General features: G+C 35.6%; 1 protein-coding gene across 1 annotated transcript; it reads left to right on the top strand.

Annotated features, from left to right (window-relative positions):
* Positions 1-190: 190 nt before the first annotated feature.
* On the top strand, positions 191-20,387 carry LOC128173432 (carboxypeptidase B-like). The gene is made up of 11 exons (XM_052839118.1): positions 191-298; positions 10,763-10,838; positions 11,187-11,320; positions 11,854-11,941; positions 12,743-12,844; positions 13,318-13,428; positions 14,021-14,131; positions 15,696-15,795; positions 16,169-16,371; positions 19,577-19,661; positions 20,054-20,387. Exons 1-11 carry the CDS (start codon positions 210-212, stop codon positions 20,248-20,250), a joined length of 1,296 nt encoding a protein of 431 aa, XP_052695078.1. The 5' UTR covers positions 191-209; the 3' UTR covers positions 20,251-20,387.
* Positions 20,388-20,913: the final 526 nt, after the last annotated feature.

The raw sequence follows: 20,913 nt of genomic DNA, 5'->3' as shown, positions 1-20,913 counted from the left end.
GACAGACAGACAGACAGAGACACCCTTAAGGCATGATGAGGTTATTTTCTAAGTAGTGTGCTTATTGATATTTCCAGCAGATTAGTTATTATTTGAGTATTTTAAGACGATATTCATCTGGAGAAATATGCGTCAGTTATTTAAAATGCATATATAAGTTGATTAAATCGACAGCTTACCACAGTGAAGGTAGACAGACACCTTGAAGGATGGGGAGGAAAGTCTTGCAGAGTTTCGTCCCCTTGGCTCTTTTCTACGCCGCAATAGCAGATCAAGAGTCACAAAAGAGTTATTTCAAGTATGTTATCTCTATTTTCATTATTGTTTTATTTTCTTGATTTTGATGTGATTTTTTTGGTCATTTGTCAATTTTTTTAATTTTGATTTTATGTTTGAATTTTTGTCCTCTAAAATTATCCTCAATTTTTTGGTATTAATTGATGTAGATTGCACATGAACGTACTAATAAAAATGAGTTTAATTGTTGCCGAAAAAGTTATTATTGGCTTTGCGATTATTTTCAATGCAATTTAAATTAAGAAAGATATATGGCCGTGGCTATCTTCAGACGATTTTGATCTTCTTCCAAACAAGAGCTCTATTTCAAAATATAAAAAAATACCCAAACTCAAAGGTAAAATATACGGATTTTTTCTTCCCTTAAGAATAGTTTATATCAAAACTAACCATATTTTAAAGTTTCAAAATATAAAAAATACCCAAACTTAAAGGTAGAATATGCGGATTTTTTCTTCACATAAGAATAGTTTATAGCAAAACAAACTATATCTTAAAATTTTAGGTAAATCTGTAAAAAAAAAAAGTTGACCATCCAGCTTTCTAACCAGAACCATTATTATCTCATCATAGGAAAGTCCAATACATGTATATCTGCACAATAGAGTTTAAACAAAAACCAAATTTTAGTTTTTGTTTAGTCAGATCATCTATAATAAAACCTTGCTAAAAAGATATAAACTACAAAGGTGCAAATATATTTTTGTAGTAATGAATAACATAATATTGAAAAAGAATAACGTTATTTTGTAAACCAAAACTGCCGCTCAAATTCATTAAAAAAATTACTTTTATCATCTAAATATTTCACATTTTAAAAAAAAACCCACAATGTTGTTGCTGTTTATAGTGAAAATAGTAGTATTTGAAGCAAACGTCGATACATATACGTATTTAATCGAAAAAAAAACAGCCGCTCAAACAACGCACAATTTTTTATGTATGTATTCTCCAATGAAACTTATCTCTTATTAATTTTTTTGTGGAAAATCAAAATGTGTGATTTTCAAGGTAATCGGTTCTTTTCATCTTTTTTTTCATTTTTTTAAATTGATTTACAAAATGAAAAAAAAGTATCATTATGCAACAACCTTAGTGCCATTCCGTTCCAATGTAAAGTATTGATTTCACATTTTGAATCATTGAATAAATTGCCTTTCTGATGAATCTGTTTTACCTTTGATAAAATCGAATGTTCAATGGAATGGATTTAAAAAAAAATTAAACGAGTTTTTTTACAATAAATTTTATCATGATTAAATACTAACTGTGTATGCACATTAATTTTAATTTCTCTAGAATTATGTTCACTTATTGATCTTTATTCAATTATTGCATGAATATTCAAACCCTCGGGAAACATGATTTCTTAGGGGATTACATCTTCATGTATTCCGAACACTCATGCAAAAAAAGTTTTATTATACCGAATTAAATGTAGCAAAACTGATTTTTGTAAAAAAAAAAAAAAAAAAAGAGTTTTGAAATGATTAAATATTTGTGATTATATCATATTGGCTTTTTAATAAATTTGGAATGAAAAATTAAGAGACTTCCCAAGAGGTAAGACACGATATTCGTTTCCCGGGAGACGTTTAACGCCCCTCTCTAGACCAATCAGATGACGCGTTACATGTATATAGAATTATCATATCGAGCTATGACAATAACCAATGTAACCACCTACGCATGAAGCGTTGAGTAAACGGTCACCGACTGCTGACGTATTTATTGAGAGTTATGTCTCTGTTCCATTCCATCTTTGAGTAAAATACAAACAATTTCTCACAACAGCTTTCACAGTGTAGGGATTTGTAACACTTGCTACATGTATTTGAAAAAAAAATATATTTTTTAGCTCACCTGAGCTGAAAGCTCAAGTGAGCTATTCTGATCACATTTTGTCTGTCGTCCGTCTGTCCGTCCGTCTGTCCGTCTGTCCGTCTGTCCGTCTGTCCGTAAACTTTTCACATTTTCAACATCTTCTCAAGAACTACTTGGCCAATTTCAACCAAACTTGGCACAAATCATCCTTAGGCAAAGGGGATTCAAAGTTGTGAAAATTAAGGGCCACACCCGTTTTCAAGGGGAGATAATTAGAAATTAATGAAAAATTTCGAGAAATTTTCAAAAATCTTCTTCTCAAGAACCAGAAAGCCAGGAAAGCTGAAACTAGTGTGGAAGCATCCTCGGGTAGTGTAGATTCAAAGTTGTGAAATTCATGACCCCCGGGGGTAGGATAGGGCCAAAATGGGGGGTCGAAGTTTTACATAGGAATATATAGAGTAAATCTTTAAAAATCTTCTTCTCAGAAACTAAACAGCCAGAAAAGCTGAAACTTGTGTGGAAGCATCCTCAGGTAGTGTAGATTCAAAGTTGTGAAAATCATGACCCCTGGGGGTAGGGTGGGGCCACAATGGGGGGTCAAAGTTTTACATAGGAATATATAGAGTAAATTTATAAAAATCTTCTTCTCAGAAACTAAACAGCCAGAAAAGCTGAAACTTGTGTGGAAGCATCCTCAGGTAGTGTAGATTCAAAGTTGTGAAAATCATGACCCCTGGGGGTAGGGTGGGGCCACAATGGGGGGTCGAAGTTTTACATAGGAATATATAGAGTAAATTTATAAAAATCTTCTTCTCAGAAACTAAACAGCCAGAAAAGCTGAAACTTGTGTGGAAGCATCCTCAGGTAGTGTAGATTCAAAGTTGTGAAAATCATAACCCCTGGGGTTAGGTTGGGGCCACAATGGGGGGTCGAACTTTTACATAGGAATATATAGAGTAAATCTTTAAAAATCTTCTTCTCAGAAAATAACAGCCAGGAAAACTGAAACTTGTGTGGAAGCATCCTCAGGTAGTGTAGATTCAAAGTTGTGAAAATCATGACCCCCAGGGGTAGGGTGGGGCCACAATGGGGGGTTGAAGTTTTACATAGGAATATATAGAATAAATCTTTAAAAATCTTCTTCTCAGAAACTAATCAGCCAGGAAAGCTGAAACTTGTGTGGAAGCATCCTCAGGTAGTATAGATTCAAAGTTGTGAAAATCATAACCCCTGGGGTTAGGTTGGGGCCACAATGGGGGGTCAAAGTTTTACATAGGAATATATAGAGTAAATCTTTAAAAATCTTCTTTTCAGTAACTAAACAGCCAGAAAAGCTGAAACTTGTGTGGAAGCATCCTCAGGTAGTGTAAATTCAAAGTTGTGAAAATCATAACCCCTGGGGTTAGGTTGGGGCCACAATGGGGGGTCGAACTTTTACATAGGAATATATAGAGTAAATCTTTAAAAATCTTCTTCTCAGAAACTAATCAGCCAGGAAAGCTGAAACTTGTGTGGAAGCATCCTCAGGTAGTGTAGATTCAAAGTTGTGAAAATCATGACCCCCCAGGGGTAGGTTGGGGCCACAATGGGGGGTCGAAGTTTTACATAGGAATATATAGAATAAATCTTTAAAAATCTTCTTCTCAGAAACTAATCAGCCAGGAAAGCTGAAACTTGTGTGGAAGCATCCTCAGGTAGTGGAGATTCAAAGTTGTGAAAATCATAACCCCTGGGGTTAGGTTGGGGCCACAATGGGGGGTCAAAGTTTTACATAGGAATATATAGAGTAAATTTTTAAAAATCTTCTTCTCAGAAACTAATCAGCCAGGAAAGCTGAAACTTGTGGGAAGTATACTCAGATAGTGTAGATTCAAAGTTGTGAAAATCATGACCCCTTGGGGTAGGGTGAGGCCACATGGGGGGGGGGGGTGTTAAAGTTTTACATAGGAATAAAGAGTAAATCTTTAGAAATCTTCTTCTCAGAAACTAATCAGCAAGATGATTCTTTTTAATTGTTAAGACTTTGGCTCCAGGACAATTCTTCGGCCTCACAAGAAGGTTCAGAGTTTGATGTAGCTAAATATCCCATATATAAACAATTGTAAAGGATCTTTTTGAGAACTGCAATACTCAACATGTGATATGACTATAAATTGAAGCAGGCAGCTATTTTTTCATTAGAATCTTTTTGTATTACTGTTTTGGGTTATTGCCCTTGATTTATTGATTCTTGATTATTTTAATTAATGAATCCACTGTTAACCAATTAATGTGATGATTATTTTTATACAATAATAAATATTCAATGTATATAAGTTGTTCTGCATAAGTAGTTTTGGGTTAGGCTGGATTAGTTTGTTTATTTTTGATTTCCAATTTATACTATGAATTATTTTAGGCTGGCACATATATAGGGACAGTGTCTATTGCATTGCAACGAGTGACTGTTTGGGGTTAAACTTGAACAGGTACGGAGAGATTGAGGGTGTTGACATCCCTGCTCTTTCTAGTCTTCGTGTTTTTCTAACCAACGATACAGAATGTGCGGTCATTTCTGCCCTGTATCGCATTGATACAAGTGTGCGGTCATACCTGCTTGTATTGGTGGTGGTTGCGGCGGAGCAGTAGTGTATGGTCATCCCTGCTGGTGTTCTGGCCTTTCTAGTGCAAGTGTGCGGCACTCCCTGCGTTAGGTTGAGCTGTTGGCGCAAGTGTGAGGTCATCCCTGCTTGCGTTATCTCTGCTTGCATTAACGTTGGTACCTGTTGAGTTGCGTAGGTGTGCGGTCATCCCTGCCTGCATAATGTCGAGTCCCTATATATGTGCAGGAGCGGTGATTAAAGTCTGCTCTTGTAAATATTTTCAGCAATCAGGGCTATCCGAGTTCCAAGGGGGAAAAATGGATTTTATTTATACAGGATCTACATGTATTAATGTACATTGTCCAGATTGTATTATGACTCCATTAAGCTGACTTTATCATACCTATTGTTCCTCAGGTGAGCGATGTGGCCCATGGGCCTCTTGTTTAACTTTTCAATCGATTGCACCAAGATGTGGCTCCCAAATACTGAGGAATTGCTTGAAATCTTAAAAAAGATTTTAACACAAGGCGCACAGATATTTGGAAGCAAAAGAACCCCCCCCCCCCCCCCGACCTCCCTCCCCAATCTTGATCCGCGCATGTATATCTTTACTTAGAGTTTTTTTCCTTTGGCGACCATCTTGTAGGTCAATTCGATGAAGTTTCCTTTTTGATCAACCAATTTGTAACCAAGTTATGCAAAAATATACAGAGAGGAAATGCATACATTATCAGAATAACAGACTTAAAAAGGCTTCATAAGAATAAATCCTTCATAATTAAAAATTATTTCTTCAAAGTTCAAAATTGAAATAAAATAAGAATTTAAAAAGTTGGTTTTCATAAATGCTTCATTAATGTGTTGAACTGCACGTCTAAGAAACTCTAGTACATTACTTTCAATACTTCGATTCCTTTTAGGTAGCACTTCGGCCACTCATTTCTTTATTTAATGATTTCCGGGCATGAAGCATCGTTTTGGAAAGGGGGTTCCATTTTTATTTGTTTTCCCTTGGACTGAAATGTCACACTTTCATTGGTTTAAACATAGCACGTGATTGCCTCATATATCTCTATATTTGTTCTGTGAGAAATAATATAAGGCAATATGGCCGTCATTGGTCGACCCTTCGCTTACTCATTTCGACATTTCATAGTATTTAATACAGACCCTGAAACGTGCTACTACACCTCTAAAACGAACCGTACCGTTCCGTGCAAGAAACGAACCGTACCGTTCACAAAACGAAACGTACCGTTCACAAAGCGTACCGTACCGTTCACAAAACGAACCGTACCGTTCACAAAGCGAACCGTACCGTTCACAAAGCGAACCGTACCGTGCAAAAAGCGTGCAAGATAATTTATGCAAGACCCGCCTCCAGACGGACAAAAAAGCGTACCGTACCGTGCAATAAGCGTGCAACTTCCATATATGGCTTATTGACCTAATGTCTTTCGATGAATACGGACGGAGATTATCGCTGACCAGATAAGTTCAATATTTTGCTAGATTTTTTATACGGGATTAGATAACACATACTAAGATTTAAAACTGTTATTCTTATTTAAACAGTCACAAAAATATTTCCTTTCTTAGACCGTAACCATTTCTTTGTTTTTCGACAAAACTTGCATCGCCGATTTCTTAAACTGTTAAACATTGTAAACTATTAACGTTCACACAATCCGTGGTTATACTATTTTGATTATTTTTATGAAATGTTTGAAACATTGGGTACATACTGGACTTAACATAGCTTTAAGTGATTCTCGGGGGGGGGGGGGGGGAGGGGGGGAGAGAGAGAGAGAGAGAGAGAGATCTCGTTACCCGAAACGTTAGAAAAGTAGCGTTTGTTTAGAAATATATATATACACTATGGCTAAACAAGGTTGAAATATATCTATATATAATTTTATATCCTTTTTAAATTAAAAAAAAATGTCGACCTAAGTTACGCAGAACCAGAAAATGTAAATGACAACCACATATTACCGGTGACTCGAGTGATTTGTTCTTGAGCTATTTATGTACCAATAAATAAACAAAAAATCACTCTTACATGTATGATGAATTGTAAATAAATACATGTAGAAAATCTTAATGCATTAAATGCAAGCATTGAACGGGGAAAAAAGTACACGTATTCCATAAACAGCTGATAAAATAACTTTCAACTTTATTTCCCGCATAGCTGGTAATGGCGTCGTGATTTCACATGAACAAAAATCACTCGTGCGAAACACGTGTACAGAAGCTGATCTTTGGTTCTATACACAACAGGTGTTATTGTCTTTCTTTGGTTTTTAGCAGTTATTGTACTTTACAACTAACTCTGTATATTTGGACGCTTAAATAGGTGTACACGAGATGCCGGTATTCACACCTTTCCACGGGCACCTGTTAGGTTACTCATCACAATCTGTCGTGTGTATAGTCTGAATATATCTTACTTCTACTTTGTTAGTTTCATGGCTTTTCTTAATCTCTAAAAAACAAAAGAACCGTCTGTAGAAATGGACACAAACAACTACACGAAAGACTATATCGGCGCGTTGATCCGTGGAACAATTCAGCGACTCTATACATGCGGGAATTTCACATATTAACTTGCGATAAAAATATCATTTACCGGGTACATTAATGTACCAAAGAAAATGATTAAATAAGTCATAAATAGTTGAATGAGATAACAAGTACATGTAAGCACAAACACAGCTCTTTTAAAATTTATTTTCAATCTTATATGTGTGATGTGAAATAGCTTCGAAATTTTAACCGTCGAGATCAAACTATATGTACATCGTCCGCTGTACAAACTTTTAGTCATTGTGTTCAAATCGTTGTGAAAACCATGAGTCTTAAATAAATGAATTCAATTCATACAAATAAAAATCTAATGATTCCAAATGGTTTGCACACAATCACATACACCCTCAGAGAGAGAGAGAGAGAGAGAGAGAGAGAGAGAGAGAGAGAGAGAGAGAGAGAGAGAGAGAGAGAGAGAGAGAGAACTTGTGTGTTGATTATAATACTTAAATTAAAATATTATCACTGAACTTTATTATTTAAAATTTCGCTTTAGGTTTCTATAGTTGGTCATTTGAGCGGGATTTTATCTCAGGACTCCACGTGCTTCGCCTGTCAATCAGTTTAAGTATAACAGTACAGATCACGCCACGCGCCGCGTGCTACTTGGCTCCTCCTATATGGCTAGAAGAAAAGTATCGAATGAAACGTTTTTGTTTTATGTTTTCTTATATCCCTATTGAAAAGAGTGTTTCTATTTTAAATTATTCAACAATAATTTCTGTCCGATTTCATGATTATAATTCATGTACTGGCGATCAGAGTCGTTTTCCCTCGCTGTCGTATTATTTTTGTTACTAGGTAAATTCTTATATATTTATAACTTTTAACATTCATTTGTTGATTACCGGGTATTTTTTCGTGTCCTGTTTACAACAAGTATGTGTGTAAAAAGGTAAATAAAATATAAACAGGTTAGTCAGCATTTGTAAAACGTCAGCTAAATCGCATGCATACAGTGAACAGACATGAACATGTATAGTTTAACGGAAAAACAAAAACTAATTGTCATATTTTGACTATACACGCGATCTTAGTTCAGATAAGAGAGGCGATGACGGGTTAGATGTAGGTATGATCTATGTATACAAACAAGTGCAGAAAATCATAGAATTAATATTTAAATGAATAAAAATTCGTGTCAAAAAATTATATAACAGTTGATTTCAAGATTTCTTATCTATCCATTAATTTTACATCGTCTATTCACTAAGGCAATCGGCGATCGGCAATAATACTACAGTAGTACGCAATAAAGAATGATCATACGAATTATGAATAATAAAAACTAGCCGAGAATCAAGACAACGATAAAGGAAACTTAGCTAAAAAAATATCGGAATAAAGTCGGGGCAATTTGTTATAGCAATTTTAAATGGATTAGAAGTATTTAATGACTTCAACTCAAGTACATGTATAGAAATAAAAACTCAAGATGCTTTGTAAAATTATCGAAGGCTCGCTAAATTAACAAAAATATATCGGATTAAAGTCAAACAGTTCTTTTAATCTATCTGAATGATTACATTAATCTAAATTAAATACTAATACTAACAGACTGATCAAAATTAAAATTACCCCCGCTTCCCAGTTGTCACTGAGTACACGGTTCACGCAACGTATCAAAAACGGGGGAACGGATGGACGTTCTGATTTTAAATAGATCGATTGAAATTCTTTTGTAATATATCATATAAAAAAAGAAAAATTCTTGTCATAGTTACCACCTCGCTGAAGTAGATCGGGCAAAAACTAAACAAAATTATATGGAGAAAAATCAAAGCGTTCAGGCCACGCCTACCTCATTAATAAAGCGCGCAAACCGTTCACAAAGCGTGCAGCTATTTTCAGCAAAGCGTACCGTGCAAGAAGCGAACCGTTCCGTTCACAAAGCGTACCGTACCGTTCACAAAGCGAACCGTACCGTTCACAAAACGAACCGTACCGTTCACAAAGCGAACCGTACCGTTCATAAAGCGTAACGAACCGAACCGTGCAACTGGTGTAGTAGCACGTTTCAGGGTCTGTACATAAACCGCATGCCGTAAGTTCTTAAAGTATTTGGAGTAGTTGCCCTTTGAAATTCTTTAAAATTAGAGTAGTTGCCCTTAGAATATTGACGTCACATTGTTTTGTCTGGAGCAGAACAAAATGACAGCGTCGAAATTTGCTCAAATCTCTGCAGAGGAAAGGGAGAACACATTTAAAATTGAATAACAACAAAACATTGTAAGTAAACATGGGTGAAGCAAAGATTTTTAAAGAAAATTTGAAAGGTGAGATTGAAAATTCTGAAGAGTTTAAATGAGTTAAATTGGACGAGATGTTAGGCATCTTGTACATGGCTTTGCGTAGATCATCGCTATTTGTTAATAAATGTGTCGCCTGATAATCCTCGAGAAAACAAAACACTTATTAGGTTAGTTACTGACTCACTTCGGAAATATATTGGGTTGATCAATCTCATAGACGGCTCGGCTTCGCCTCGCCATCTATGAGATTGATCAACCCAATATTATTACTTATTAGGTTAGTTACTGACTCACTACGGAAATATATTGGGTTGATCAATCTCATAGATGGCGAGGCGAAGCCGAACCTTCTATGAAATTGATCAACCCAATATATTTCCGTAGTGAGTCAGTAACTAACCTAATAAGTGTTTTGTTTTCTCGAGGACTTTCAAGCGACATATCTATTCACAAATAGCGATGATCTACGCAAAGCCATGTACAAGATGCCTTACATATCGTCCAATTTAACTCATTTAAACTCTTCAAAATTTTCAATCCCACCTTTCAAATACGTTTTCAAAGTCTTTGCTTGACCCATGTTACTTACAATGTTTTGTTGCTATTCAATTTTAAATGTTTTCACCCTTTCCTCTGCAGAGATTTGAGCAAATTTCGAAGCTGCCATTTTGTTCTGCTCCAGACAAAACAATGTGATGTAAATATTCTAAGGGCAACTACTCTAATTTTAAAAGAATTTCAAAGGGCAACTACTCCAAATACTTTAATAACTTACGGGATGCAGTTTATGTATAAAATACTATGAAATGTTGAAATGAGTAAGCGAAGCGTCGACCAATGACAGCCATATCGCCTAATATTATTTCTCACAGAACAAATATAGATATATGAGGCAATCACGTGCTATGTTTAAACCAATGAAAATGTTACATTTCAGTCCAAGGGAAAACAAATTTCCGTAGTGAGTCAGTAACTAACCTAATAAGTAATAATATGCTAATTAAATAAAATAGCTGCTAAAAAAGTAGGGGTGCACCCCCCCCCCCTTCTTTTCCCCTTTGCATACCCACACTCTCCAGCCCCGATGCTTCGTGCTTGGTTTTTATATGACATTATATATTTAGCGTTTAATAAAGCCTTAAATCCTTCAAATGACATGTTAAAATCATTGGTAAAAATATTTTCATATATCATTGTTGAATTTTTTTTCAGTGACAAGCTGGTACAACTGATACCAAATACTGATGAACAGGTGACCCTCCTACAGCAGATGCAGACGACAGAAAATGTGAGATTGACTCAGAAGCATTGGTTTTTATTAAACTATTTAAGAAAAGTTTTACCATACCTACAATGCATACAATGAGATGTATTGAATAAACTTCCCATGTCATAATATCATAATCATGTCATAAAGAGGAATATTAACACGGGTATAGGTCGGTTTTTGTTTTCAAATTTTTAAGGGTAGACGAGCTCAGAGATTGGCTTTGCAAGATTAGATCACATTATTACAGTGTAACCCAAGTTCATATCCCGTTTGGATTTAGATTATTGCTCTTTATTGCATGATTTTTTATTATATGTTAAGTTAGGATTATGATATGATCCATTATGATTTTTAAAATACATTTAGGTAGATTTCTGGACAACGCCCAAAAAGAATGCACAGGTTGACGTCTACGTGCAAAGCGAAAAGTTCGGGGATTTCATGAAGAAAGTCACAGATGCCAAAATCCATCACAACATCCTAAGTAACAACCTACAGAAGTAAGTGCATTCATATTTTCGAACTTTGTTTTTGCGCCGTGTGAATCGTTCACCCTATACTGTTACAAGCACTCTTTTCATTTGCGTTGACAAATCTTCATCCAGATCAAAATTGTATTAATTTAACGAAATCAATAACAAACAAGAAATTGTTAAATATAATCAATTTTTTTTCATGATGGTGTTCGAAAATATTAATGGAACTATTTTACCAAGAGCTTGGTCTTTTTGTAGTTGTATCAAACAGCAATGTGACGTAGGCCTGTATATATTTCATTGCTGGCAACTCGACCATGGCTCTTGGAAATCAAAAAAGATTTGTCTGGCTTATATGCTACACAATCAATGCATATTTCACTCAAAACAAGCGTCATTACAACTTGTTCTGAAGCAAGAAATAAGAGTTACATCCTACACAAAGTCTTGTTAAAATGGATCTAACGGTGCATGGAGACAGAGTGAAACCTCTTTAACAGTTCACATACATATACACTCAAACGTTTCATTGTCTCCTTTCTTTGGCATTGTTTTAGGAACATTGATGATGAGAAAGCTGCAATGAAAACCACGGCAGAGGAGGGAGGCGACACAGTGGTCGGAAACTACGCTACTTATGACCAGGTACTAATTACGGATGTTGGTTTGAGTCCTCTCAAGCAATTGGTCTAGAGTTATGGACCATCTATACAAACCGAAAATATCTTTTTTTAGGGGGGAACAGGACACATATCACGTGACTATCAATGCAATGATACTTTGATGTGCTGATTGACTTTTATACAGAAGTTAAAATTCCACGAAGTTTATAACAATTTATGCTAACTGTAAAATCAATTAAATTTTGGGGGTTCAATTTTCAAACATAGTCATATTTTTTTTTTATCAAAAACAGGACGTTGAAAGTTGGTTAAGCTAATAGAAAATATTTGCAAGTACATTGTATTTTTCAAATTTAGATTGCATTAAGGATTATTACCCCTGCCCAGTTGAAGTTATTGATGTTGATGTAACTTGTACATAATAATATAAATAAGGTGTATTTATACGGTACATACTTAAATATTTGGGTCAATTCTCGTGGATAATGGTTTTTTCCCTTTTGCTTAGTTGTGGGGATGTAATTCCGTGGCTTCCAATGCAGTAAGAAAGATAAGTCTTTCGAAATTTTCTTAAAGGATGTAAATTAGTAGAGGGCTATGGTACGAATGCCACGAATCAAGCCGACGTGAATTTAAATTGACAGTAGTAGGATTTACAATTGTTATTATCTACAGATTGATGCCTGGCTTTCTACATGCAATAATTATTTTCTATAAGGATTTTAACTAGTAAGGAAGGACTACCAACAATTCCCATGAATCGATGCATCATGAAATTAAATTCCGTGTAGTTGGATTTACAATTGTAATTATCATTCTACAGATCAATGCCTGGATGTCACAGATGGCTATGTCCTACCCAGACCTGGCGACCGTGGAGTCCATTGGTCTGACTTGGGAGGGTCGTGAAACCAAGATGATGAAGGTACTAAGTACTAATGTACCTGCTTTTGCTTTATCGCCATCTTCGCTAGCCAAAGATTGACGATCTACTCCACTAAACCCTTCGGTAGCGAAGATGCTTTATCGCTTGCCTTCTACTGCCGTTTAGAAAAAAAAATACAAATTTTCAAACACTACAGTCTACGAAGATTTGGAGGGTTTTTTTGCGCGGTGGAATATTTTTCATGGCTAAATATTTATTTATCATGATTGTAAAACCATTTGTCATCTCATCAGTTCACATTATTGTTGTCAATATTTAAAGAAAAACACAATGATAATTTTTTTTTAAAATTTATGTTTGGTAATTGTCATCTTTCCGAGTAAATAAGAGTTACGAATCGGACACCTGGATGGCGAAGATTGGGTATACTTTGCTTAATAAGGACAAAATTTACCAGGTGATTGTTTTTACGTGTAGATAATAAATTTAACATAACATTTTTAATATTAAAGCTAGGAAAGGAAAACAGCATGGGGACCCCAAAGCCGGTCATCTGGATAGAAGGGGGAATTCACGCCCGGGAGTGGATCGTTCCCGCCACAGCTGTTTACATCATAAACAAGGTAATAATCCATGACGTCGTCAAAATGCCGCCAAAGTGTCTCTATAAATAATGATAAATAAAAGAGTCCAAAATTCAAACTTACAAGCATTCGCTATTTTAGATCATGCCTAAAAACTGTTATTAATCAAGTCAATTTATCATTTTGAGTGATTGGGCTGTGCGGCAATTATTATATAAAGTTTTAAAAAGTTTTATTTCAAGATTCATTTCGTTGATACTCGATATCAAAAAGTTAAAATTAATCTCTGAAATGACGTACTACGTTGTATCGCGCACAATCACAATCACCAAACAACACGTGTAAGATTATCGCGATTAGATCGTTTAAAAATCAATTCTTTTCTTTTATGGACTCTCTCAAATCTTATAAAAAAATCAAACCGTTGTAGATTTTAAAAAATTATCTTTGTTTGAGTGATTTTATACATTAGCTTTATTTAACAATTTGATATAGTGTTTTAAAAAATACGCACATCACTCACTATGTGTGCGCACACATATCTTTCTAGTTAAGAAAGTACAGTTTTTCAAAAAAGAAAATATTAATTTTAATGCTCAATTGAAATTACAGCAACTTTTTTGATACACAGTTGCTGGAAGAGTATAATGTAGACGAGAAGGTGACGTCATTGATGAACACGTGGGACATTCACATAGTTCCGACCGTTAACCCCGATGGATACGTCTTCAGCCATGAGCGGGTAAGTCAATTCAAAGTTTCGTTAAATTCACTGAGTACCTAGACACCTAGCATCTTTTTTTATTTGTTTTGTTTTGTTCTTTGCTCGTAATGATTCTTTGGATGAGTCTGGTCCCCGTCATAAACAATGCTACGTGCCGAACCAAATTATCTTTCGGACCCCACCGAAAAACTATACTGGATCCAAACATGTCACTTTCATTAATATATGGAATTTTAACATGCATTTGCCTTGAAAACGACAAAAAAGTTAAGATTTCAGCGAAGAATCTAAAAGAAACTTTCAATTGGCAAAAGTCCCTCAAGTTTGTATTCAAACTTGAGAACCTGCAGCTGTAGGTGAAAAATCCTAAGGTTAAGCAATTGCGCTCCAGAAGCGCATGACTGGGGGTTTCCAGAAGCGAGATATTGGTAAACGAATGCGTCGCTAGGTCCGCATTTCTGGAACACATCAAATCGACAAGGAGTCAAGAGAACCTGCGGTGTTGCCAAATTGAAAACTATTGGATTCTTTCTTTACACTTGTCTGTTTCTAAAAATTGTGCAAGCAGTCTTGCAGCATCTCCGTAAGGTTACATAAGCCGGAAAAATTAAGGAATTGAATGCGAGTTGGAAATTCGCTATAATTGCTGTTCGCTGTGATTTTGTCAGACATCTTTCGAGCTTTGGCAAAACGGAAAATGATAACAATACTAAAAAACGGTTGGTTGTTATTTTTTAGTTCAAATCCCACGTGCTTATGTATATGGATGGATGACAAAGTAGGGTACGCCTTCTGGAAAAAAAAGTGAAAGTTGAAAATAAATTCATTTCAACAAAATGTCGAATTGTGTTGAGTTTACGATGCTAACTTGAAATGATACTTGTGTAAAGATAACCTAATATAAATAGAAAAACAAAACACAGCTGAACGTTTCTAAAACATTAAAGCATTGGGCTTATTTAAACTTAAAATTTGTGAAAATGAAGGAATTTTTTCTTCTTCTTAATTCTTTTACAAGAAAAACTGAAATTTGTGCGGAAGCATCCTCATGAATTGATTTTTTTTTATAAAGTTAAAACTCCGGTGTCACAATATGCACTTCCTCTTTACATAAACATTTGGTCAGAAAATGTGTAACTTATATGAAAGCACCCTAAGTAAGTATAGATTCAGGTTTTTTTTGGTGTTGTTTTCTTTTTTTCAAATCATGACTCCCCTTATCATATCTTGTATCTTTCAAGAATTTAATGATATGTTGTAAGTGATGTCTATGTAAGTACACTCGATCATTGTTTGAAAACTGTTAAGTTAACATAATTATAGTTAGCGAGTGCAGAATTTGTCGGACCCCAACCCTCACCCACCAAGCAATTAGCGCACTTTTTTTTTTATAATTGTCTCGTTTAGAAATTCACTTGATCAAGCCAAAGCTGTCTTCTATTCTCTTATAACATATTTCTGCGAATTTAAGAGGAGTGAAACCGTTTGCATGTATAGAAAGGCCAAAATTACGCTCCTGAAAAGTAAACCTGTATTCAGTAACGTTTCTTTCTTCTTTTTTTTTTTTTTTTTTTTTACAAAGGACCGACTGTGGAGGAAAAATCGACGCCCTGCGGAACCCGGACCGGGGAAAAAATGTGTGGGAGTGGACGGCAACAGGAATTTTGACATCGACTTTGGGAGTATGTATGGTGGAGAGAGAGAGAGAGAGAGAGAGAGAGAGAGAGAGAGAGAGAGAGAGAGAGAGAGAGAGAGAGAGAGAGGTTTTTACACATCATGAATTCTTTTTTCTAATAATTTAATTTTTCTCACACTTGTTAAGGAATTAAGATCATACGTTTGTGTGTTTGATGTATATTTCATTTACAATTATATGCATGTTTGTGTATTTAAAGGTGAAGAGAATGAAAATTAAAAAAAAATGATTATTTATTTATTAGTACATATGGTGCATATTCACGCAAAATTACCGATTAATTAAGAACTCTAAAGATATACCTGCAAAGCACTATAATTGTATAATAATTATTCATATCCGCTCTCTAACTCCTACAGATGAAGGCGTAAGTTTTGATCCGTGCAGTCAAGTCTATCTTGGCCCCGCCCCTTTTTCGGAGAAGGAGACACAGAACATCCGGGACGCTGTGATCGCTGAGGGGCGTCGTATCAAGATTTACCTGTCCTGGCACTCATACTCTCAGCTGCTGCTTGTACCGTGGGGGTACACCACGGACCTACCGACCGACTACCAGGAACTGGTCAGTAGACACTGTATTATATTCGTCCTCGTTTTATTTTCGTCCCTTTCTTTTAATTGGTATACCTTAATTTAAAATTAGTAAAAAATTCAAGCCAAAAAAAACACATACAAATCCAACTCGTTGCCATAGACTTATACCTGAAATCTTAGTTTTCAGCATAAAAAACCTATGTGTATACAATGATTATTTTATATGACCTTTTTAACAAAAATTAGAAGCTGTGCAGAGAATTTTGTTAGAGTCATGTGATTTAAAATTCATAAATCTAAACGTGTTGGACACCTAGTTTTGTTTTTAGTTTGTTTGGTTTTTGTTATTGTTCTTTTTTTTGAGGGGGCTGTACATACGCTAGATTCCCAGACTTGTTTAATGATTATACATGTGGGCTTAATTGTGCTTAAAACGGCCTTTAATGTTTTAAAGTTATAAAGTATCTATTCGATTATTTTTAGCTCACCTGAGCCAAAGGCTCAAGTGAGCTTTTCTGATCACAATTTGTCCGTTGTCTGTCGTCGTTGTCAGCGTTGGCGTTGTAAACTTTTCACATTTTCATCTTCTTCTCAAGAACCACTGGGCAGATTTCATCCAAATTTGGCACAAAGCACCACTAGGTGAAGGGGATTCAAGTTTGTTCAAATGAAGGGTCACGCCCTCTTTAAAGGGGAGATAATTGAGAATTATTGAAAATTTGTTGGTATTTTTCAAAAATCTTCTTCTCAAAAACTATTCGGCCTGAAAAGCTCAAACTTGTGTGGCGGCATCCTCAGGTAGTGTAGATTCAAGTTTGTTCAAATTATGGTCCCCAGGGGTAGGGAGGGGCCACAATGGGGGGATCAAGTTTTACATAGAAATATATAGACAAAATCCTTGAAAATCTTCTTCTAAAAAACTATCAGGCCAGAAAAGCTCAAATTAAAATGGGAACCTCCTCAGATAGTGTAGATTCAAGTTTGTTCAAATCATGGTCCCCGGGGGTAGGGTGGGGCCTCAATGGGGGGATCAAGTTTTACATTGGAATATATAGAGAAAATCTTTAAAAATCTTCTTCTAAAACATTATTAGGCCAGAGAAGCTCAAATCAAAGTGGAAGCTTCCTCAGGTAGTGTAGATTCAAGTTTGTTCAAATCATGGTCCCCAGGGGTAGGGTGGGGCCACAATGGGGGGATCAAGTTTTACATAGGAATATATAGAGAAAATCTTTAAAAATCTTCTTCTAAAAAACTATCAGGCCAGAAAAGCTCAAATTAAAATGGAAGCATCCTCAGGTAATGTAGATTCAAGTTTGTTCAAATCATGGTCTCCGGGGCTAGGGTGGGGCCACAATTAGGGGATCAAGTTTTACATAGAAATATATAGACACAATCTTTAAAAATCTTCTTCTAAAAAACTATCAGGCCAGAAAAGCTCAAATTAAAATGGAAGCATCCTCAGGTAGTGTAGATTCATGTTTGTTCAAATTATGGTCCCCGGGGGTAGGGTGGGGCCACAAGAGGGGGGTCATGTTTTACATAGGAATATACAGAATTTTTTTTTAAAAATCTTCTTCTCAAAAACTATAAGGTCAGAAAAGCTTAAATTTGAGTGGAAGCATCCTCAGATAGTGTAGATTCAAGTTTGTTCAAACCATGGTCCCCAGGGGTAGGGTGGGGCCACAATTAGGGGATAAATTTTTACATAGAAATATATAGACAAAATCTTTAAAAATCTTCTTCTAAAAAACTATCAGGCCAGAAAAGCTCAAATTAAAATGGAAGCATCCTCAGGTAGTGTAGATTCAAGTTTGTTCAAATTATGGTCCCCGGGGGTAGGGTGGGGCCACAAGAGGGGGGTCATGTTTTACATAGGAATATACAGAATTTTTTTTTTAAAAATCTTCTTCTCAAAAACTATAAGGTCAGAAAAGCTTAAATTTGAGTGGAAGCATCCTCAGATAGTGTAGATTCAAGTTTGTTCAAATCATGGTCCCCAGGGGTAGGGTGGGGCCACAATTAGGGGATCAAGTTTTACATAGAAATATATAGACAAAATCTTTAAAAATCTTCTTCTAAAAAACTATCAGGCCAGAAAAGCTCAAATTAAAATGGAAGCATCCTCAGGTAGTGTAGATTCAAGTTTGTTCAAATTATGGTCCCCGGGGGTAGGGTGGGGCCACAAGAGGGGGGTCATGTTTTACATAGGAATATATCGAAATTTTTTTTAAAAATCTTCTTCTCAAAAACTATAAGGCCAGAAAAGCTTAAATTTGAGTGGAAGCATCCTCAGATAGTGTAGATTCAAGTTTGTTCAAATCATGGTCCCCAGGGGTAAGGTGGGGCCACAATTAGGGGATAAATTTTTATATAGGAATATATAGAGAAAATCTTTAAAAAAATTTCTTTTCAAAACTTTATGGCCAAGAAAGCACAAATTGTAACCATCCTCAGATAATGTAGACTCAAGTTTGTTCAAATCATGGTCCCCGGGGGTAGGGCGGGGCCACAATGGGGGATAAATTTTTATATATAGAGAAAATCTTTAAAAATCTTCTTCTCAAAACTATAAGGCCAGGAAAGCCCAAATTTAAGTGGAAGCATCCCAAGATCGTAAAGATTCAAGTTTGTTTAAATAATTGTCATGGGGTATGGTGAGGCCACAATGGGGGATGAATTTTTACATAGGAATATATAGAGAAAATCTTTAATATCTTCTTTTTAAAGACTATTTGGCCAGAAAAGCCCAAACTTGTGTAGAGACATCCTCGGATAGTGTAAATTCAAGTTTGCAAAATCACAGTCCCTAGTGATAGGGCTGGGCCGTGACGGCAGTTTGAATTTTTACATAGGAATATATAGAGAAAAATCTTTAAAAATATTCTGGGAAAGTTTTCGGTCCAAAACTCAGTACTTAGTGTGAAAGCACAGGTTATGCAGATTTAAGTTTGATGAAACCATGATTCCCTAGAGAAAAGGGGGGCCACGAAATGGAGGGGGGGGGGTAAATTGGAATAGAGAAAAATCTTCTTACAGGTACAACAACAAAAGGGGCTTGGTATTTACCCAAAAAAAGAGGTGGATAAAAATTGACAGATTTTCTATTTTTTTAGCAAGATCTACTGTACTTAGTTGTCAAGATATTTTGATACTGTAATGCTAATTTGATCAGAATTAAGGCAATTGTTGCTCAGGTGAGCGATGTGGCCCCTGGGCCTCTTGTTATATTTCAGTATGACGTAGCCGTTATTGCTGCCGACGCTTTGACGTCTGTGTACGGCACGGAATACATCGTGGGGAATGGACCGGAGATTCTTTGTGAGAAAAATTGATAAACAAATAGTAAATTAATGTCCAATATCTCAACCATAGCGTAGAGGTGTAACCAGTCGATACATAAGACATAATCATTCAAATCCAATGATAACTTTTAGAAATATACACTAAACCTGGACAATACATAAATAGATTGGAAGCGATTCCATTTTGCTCGAAATATATACATCCGCATATAATAAAACGTTTGAAGTAATTTTTATGATCTCTGCTGGAAAGACCCGAAAGTTTTGCAATTGTACATCTTCGCTAGCCAAGGGTTTACGGTCCACTCTGCACCCCAAAATGAGAAGCAGAGCGGACCAAATACCCTTGCTCGACTAGCGAAGATGGCGATTGTATATCTGCTGTATTTTGTTGTTGCCTTTTTTCAGATCCAGTTTCGGGAGCCGCTAATGATTGGGCGAAAGCGGTAGCCGGTGTGAAGTATGCGTACGCGTATGAATTCCGACCGGCTACACTGGTGAAAAGGTCTGGCTTCATCCTTCCTCCAGAGGAAATAGTGCCAAACTCCGAGGAGGTATTCGCGTCGTTGGTTGCCATGGCAGAAGAAGTAGCAAAAACCTTATAAATCAGAGAATATCACGAAAAGGAATGCAATTGAATTGTTTTGAAATAAGAATGTACATTTTTTTTTACATTAATTGGAGATTTCGATGGCTTATATTTTAATTATTGGACCGTCATTAATAAATTTTTAAAGAATAAGTCTTTGTCATTTCTACTGGTGCATATTTTTTATGTATTAAAAATTCATTCGACAGCGGTATGTTCTTTTAATATATTTTACAGGTGTAACCCTTTATACGCATTTATGACGTTTTATCTATCTGTTTACAGACCGTTGGTTTGTTTTTCTCTTACAATAAAACCTTTTAATCTGGACATCACTGTTTCTCGATTACAGATGATGCGAATTAATTACTAAACACTGATTAATCTAGATTATTTAACATTCATATTATTTCTGAAATTCAGTATGTGAAACATTTAAACATTTGAAAGGACATTGTTATCAACACTTGAATCCTTCCAATTGCATCAGACCTTTCATCACTTTCTGTTATCAGAATCTATTGGATATCAAGAATCCACAGGCGATCCTGATGTCAAGTATGAAAAACTGCGAAGAAAAACGAAATTGTTCTTTATATCATTAATAGTTCTTTTAAAGGTTTGATACAACGCATATCATCTTAAAAGGTATCTAATTCATTTGAAATTGTGCATGCAT

The sequence above is a fragment of the Crassostrea angulata genome, chromosome 2 (assembly GCF_025612915.1).
Source record: "Crassostrea angulata isolate pt1a10 chromosome 2, ASM2561291v2, whole genome shotgun sequence".
NCBI lineage: Eukaryota > Metazoa > Mollusca > Bivalvia > Ostreida > Ostreidae > Magallana > Magallana angulata.
Note: the sequence above shows the minus strand (reverse complement) of the source record. Positions and strands in the feature narration are given on the sequence as shown.

Excerpts from the sequence above, each read along its gene's own strand:
- LOC128173432 (XM_052839118.1), top strand. The coding sequence starts at position 210 with ATGGGGAGGAAAGTCTTGCAGAGTTTCGTCCCCTTGGCTCTTTTCTAC. Across the intron at positions 11,321-11,853 it reads CTAAGTAACAACCTACAGAA|GAACATTGATGATGAGAAAG; the intron begins GTAAGTGCATTC and ends GCATTGTTTTAG. Across the intron at positions 19,662-20,053 it reads GAATGGACCGGAGATTCTTT|ATCCAGTTTCGGGAGCCGCT; the intron begins GTGAGAAAAATT and ends GCCTTTTTTCAG.